The following is a 3,349-nucleotide window of genomic DNA, read 5'->3' as shown; positions in this document are numbered from 1 at the left end:
TAAAAAGTCATGAGACACCAAAGCTATTGTAAATGTGGACAGAGCCTGTGTACACACTGGCCATGACCACGGTCAATAACAATGTCATTATATCCAAATAATCACAGTAAAAACTCTGCTGTTGCTGTTTACTTTTCTGAATGAAACGGTTGAGTAGAAGTTTGCTCTGTAGACGGAATAACCTGTTGAATCTATCCCACGAAACTGGACACAGAAGAATAAAAAAGGACGACGCCTCTGTTTGGATAGGCTGCAGGTATGTCTCTCAGAAAGGGGCGGACACCAGCCCGCACTTTTAAATGGGCTTGATGTTAAAAGCACGGCTAACCTTGACGGACTGCGAGAGCTCGTGTTCGTGTTCGTGCTCGTGGGAGGGTAGTTGCTGTTTCGTTCATTGTGGGCGTTGTATGTGAGGTGTACCTGTCCTGGAAGACGCGTCAGGTAGTTGAACGACAGACACCAGCAGAGTGGGATCCTAACTGTGCCATCTTAGCAGACGGGTGTTGGAGACTCCGCAACTGTCATCATGTTCAAGAGAAAACCCGCAAAGAACAGCGTGGCCATCAGTGATAAAAGGTCGGTGGCGACCGGATACATTCTCACTCTGCATTGTTTTGTTTTGTTGCGCTCCGCTCTTCTAATTTCGTCGTTCCGGAGTCGTTACGGAGCGCGCGATCGAGTGTTTTAACTGGGTTGCGTTTCAGTGTCGTTTGGATTGTAGTAGCCTACACTAGCCACGTTGCCCAAGCTAACCCGTATTTTAAAATCGATCTTTCTGCGAAATCTGTTTTATGCTTGCTTGACTTGAGGTTACTGTAGTAAGGGTGTGGCGCTGTAACAGGTCGGATAACTTGTCTCTGAGATAGGAAAAATGTTTATAGCGAGGGAGTGGATGTGTTGAATGTTTGCAATGAACCTAAATAGATTCTGGACTATGTCTAGACCCTCATCTCTTTCTGATGAACAACTAGATAACCTTCAGACAGAACTTTTAGTTCTGACACTCCATTTGAGTTCAGGCAAGACAGTCCAAGGTGAGCCTGACAGGACTGAATAAACTATTTTGTCAAATAGAAAAGTAGTTTTGGGTTATTCTGTACTGAACAGGGTTGAGTGATGTAACTGCGAAATGCATATTACAGGAATGTGCATTAGTCATTTAAATTAGTTGACAATAATCAACATTTCATTGTTCTTAGTGTTTATAGTTCTCAAGTTACATATGTATCAGAACAGGATGGAGTCAAAATGTGCAGGGAATGTTTAAAGAAAGCTGATTGGTTAAGGATAGAAGTGTAATCGGAGTGACAAGTTCAAGTTCAAACAAGCATAATCTTCTGATGGATTGAGAGATGAGTCTGGCCTCCAGCTTCGTTCCAGCAGGATTCAATATCGGACACTAATATTGTGAAAGCAGTGCAAGGGTTTTAATCTAGGAATATAGTTTCAGTTTGAGGCAAAATTATTTTATTGGTTACAGATGTACAAAAAATAGGTTTTTCTAAACACGTAGTTTTCTGTTTAGGTCATATTTGGGTGTTGTTCGACACAAGTATGTGTATGCACAATGGGTCACTCAGTGTCAAATGTGCCAAGTTTTGTGACTTGTCTGTCTGCTTTTGACAGAAACAAGGCATGGCATACTGAGATATGGGCAGTTTGTTTGCAGTGGGCTAAAAAGGACAAAACCTTAGGCAAGTTCATAGCACTGTACTTAAGATGCCCACATTTCTTATTTTATGTTTTTGCATTCTGGATATTGGAACGCCTCTAGGGAAGGGAAGCGAGCATTAAATAATTACTTGCCACACCCAGAACTTCATCTCAAATCCGATTAAATAATTTTCTTTAGGCAGCAGTTAGAATGTCGCTGCTTGTCCCATTATCTGTGTTGTATAAATCTGGCAATTTTTCGTATATATAAATATGCAGCTTTGTTTTTGTATGTATTGCTGCTTTAATAGTTGTTTTTATAAATTGTTTTTATAAATTAAAAAATTACAACAACATTGGTTACATAATCTCATGCTTTAACAGTCCAGCTGTATTTTGGAAACCATTTTGATGGGTTTCACATGCAGATGCATTCAGATAAGACGACACAGAAAGTCTTTTTTTGTCTTTTCTTGCGTGTATAGTGACACATTAGTAAAACTTGTTAGACCTGTTTGAGTTTCTAACGCCCTCATTAAAAACACCTTCTTGTTGTAATTATCAGCCTCATTTACATATCTCACTCATAGCTCAGTTCTACAGTGAACACAAAACTGTAAATGAAGACAAAACTGTGTTGTATTTTTTGACAGAACATTATCATTTTAGTCAGCGTGAGATATTTATAACTGCCTTTAACATGCACTAACCTCATTATTAATGATTCATACTGTTGGATGTTAAAATAACATGCCTTGTCCTTGAGGCAAATACGGCCCAAGGTGTGTAATTCATTTCTGATCAAGTTTAGTCATGTCTACCATGCACTGTCAAATGTCATTTCTCTAGAATTCGAAGAATGCACTAAAAACTGTGCTAGGCTGCTGTAATGTTGAACAGCATTTCTGAATTTTTTTTCAGTACGGTTCAGCTGAGAGAACATTTTTTGTTAGCACCATGGTTCTCCTAACAGATCTGAAGTCTGTGCCAGATGATGTGGAATCAATGAAAGTGTTTCAAGTAGGGCTGCCACTAATGACTATTTTTATTTTGATTAATCTATTGACAAATTTATCAATTAATCGATTAAACTTAATGATTAATTTCCCCCCAAAAAATCAACAATTTCACTTAAGAATATTTTATTAAACTATATTTTATTAAACCAAATGAAATCCACTTTTTTTAAAGGGGTCATATGATGCTTTTTTAAAGATCATTATTTTGTGTATTTGGTGTAACAGAATATGTTGACATGCTTTAATGTTCAAAAAACACATTATTTTTCAAATACTGTACATTATTGTAGGTCCTCTATGCCCCGCCTCTCTCAAATGCTTCGTTTTCTACAAAGTCCCTCCTTCCGACAAGCGCAGTCTGCTCTGATTGGCCAGCTGACCCAGTGCATTGTGATTGGCCGAACACCGCAAGCACTCGTCGGAAATGTAACGCCCCTTACCATAATCGCGAGCTTCATCTTTCAAAATAAATGTAAAGACAGTAAATAATGTCATTAGTTTTACCATCAGTTCAAGCCCGAAAGGGGAACAGACACAGTAATGATGCAGTACACAAGCCGCAGTTAAGACAGCTGACTCTACTGTGATGTGACGCTGTCTCTCTCTCTCTCTCTCTCTCACACACACACACACACACTGCGCAAAACTCCGCATTTGAGCAGTCAATAGCAAATACT

General features: G+C 39.1%; 1 protein-coding gene across 1 annotated transcript in view; it reads left to right on the top strand.

The window, feature by feature from the left end:
* Positions 1-314: 314 nt before the first annotated feature.
* Positions 315-3,349, top strand: part of LOC107688119 (periplakin-like) — a 17,050-nt gene continuing 14,015 nt past the window's right edge. Inside the window, exon 1 of the mRNA XM_016485690.1 lies at positions 315-576. Within this exon, the coding sequence (XP_016341176.1) occupies positions 527-576 (50 nt within the window). The 5' untranslated portion in view covers positions 315-526. The remainder of the gene's footprint in view (positions 577-3,349) is intronic.

This window comes from Sinocyclocheilus anshuiensis, unplaced genomic scaffold (genome assembly GCF_001515605.1).
Source record: "Sinocyclocheilus anshuiensis isolate Anshui unplaced genomic scaffold, SAMN03320099.WGS_v1.1 scaffold249, whole genome shotgun sequence".
Lineage (NCBI taxonomy): Eukaryota > Metazoa > Chordata > Actinopteri > Cypriniformes > Cyprinidae > Sinocyclocheilus > Sinocyclocheilus anshuiensis.
This window is presented reverse-complemented; position numbering and strand designations above follow the sequence as displayed.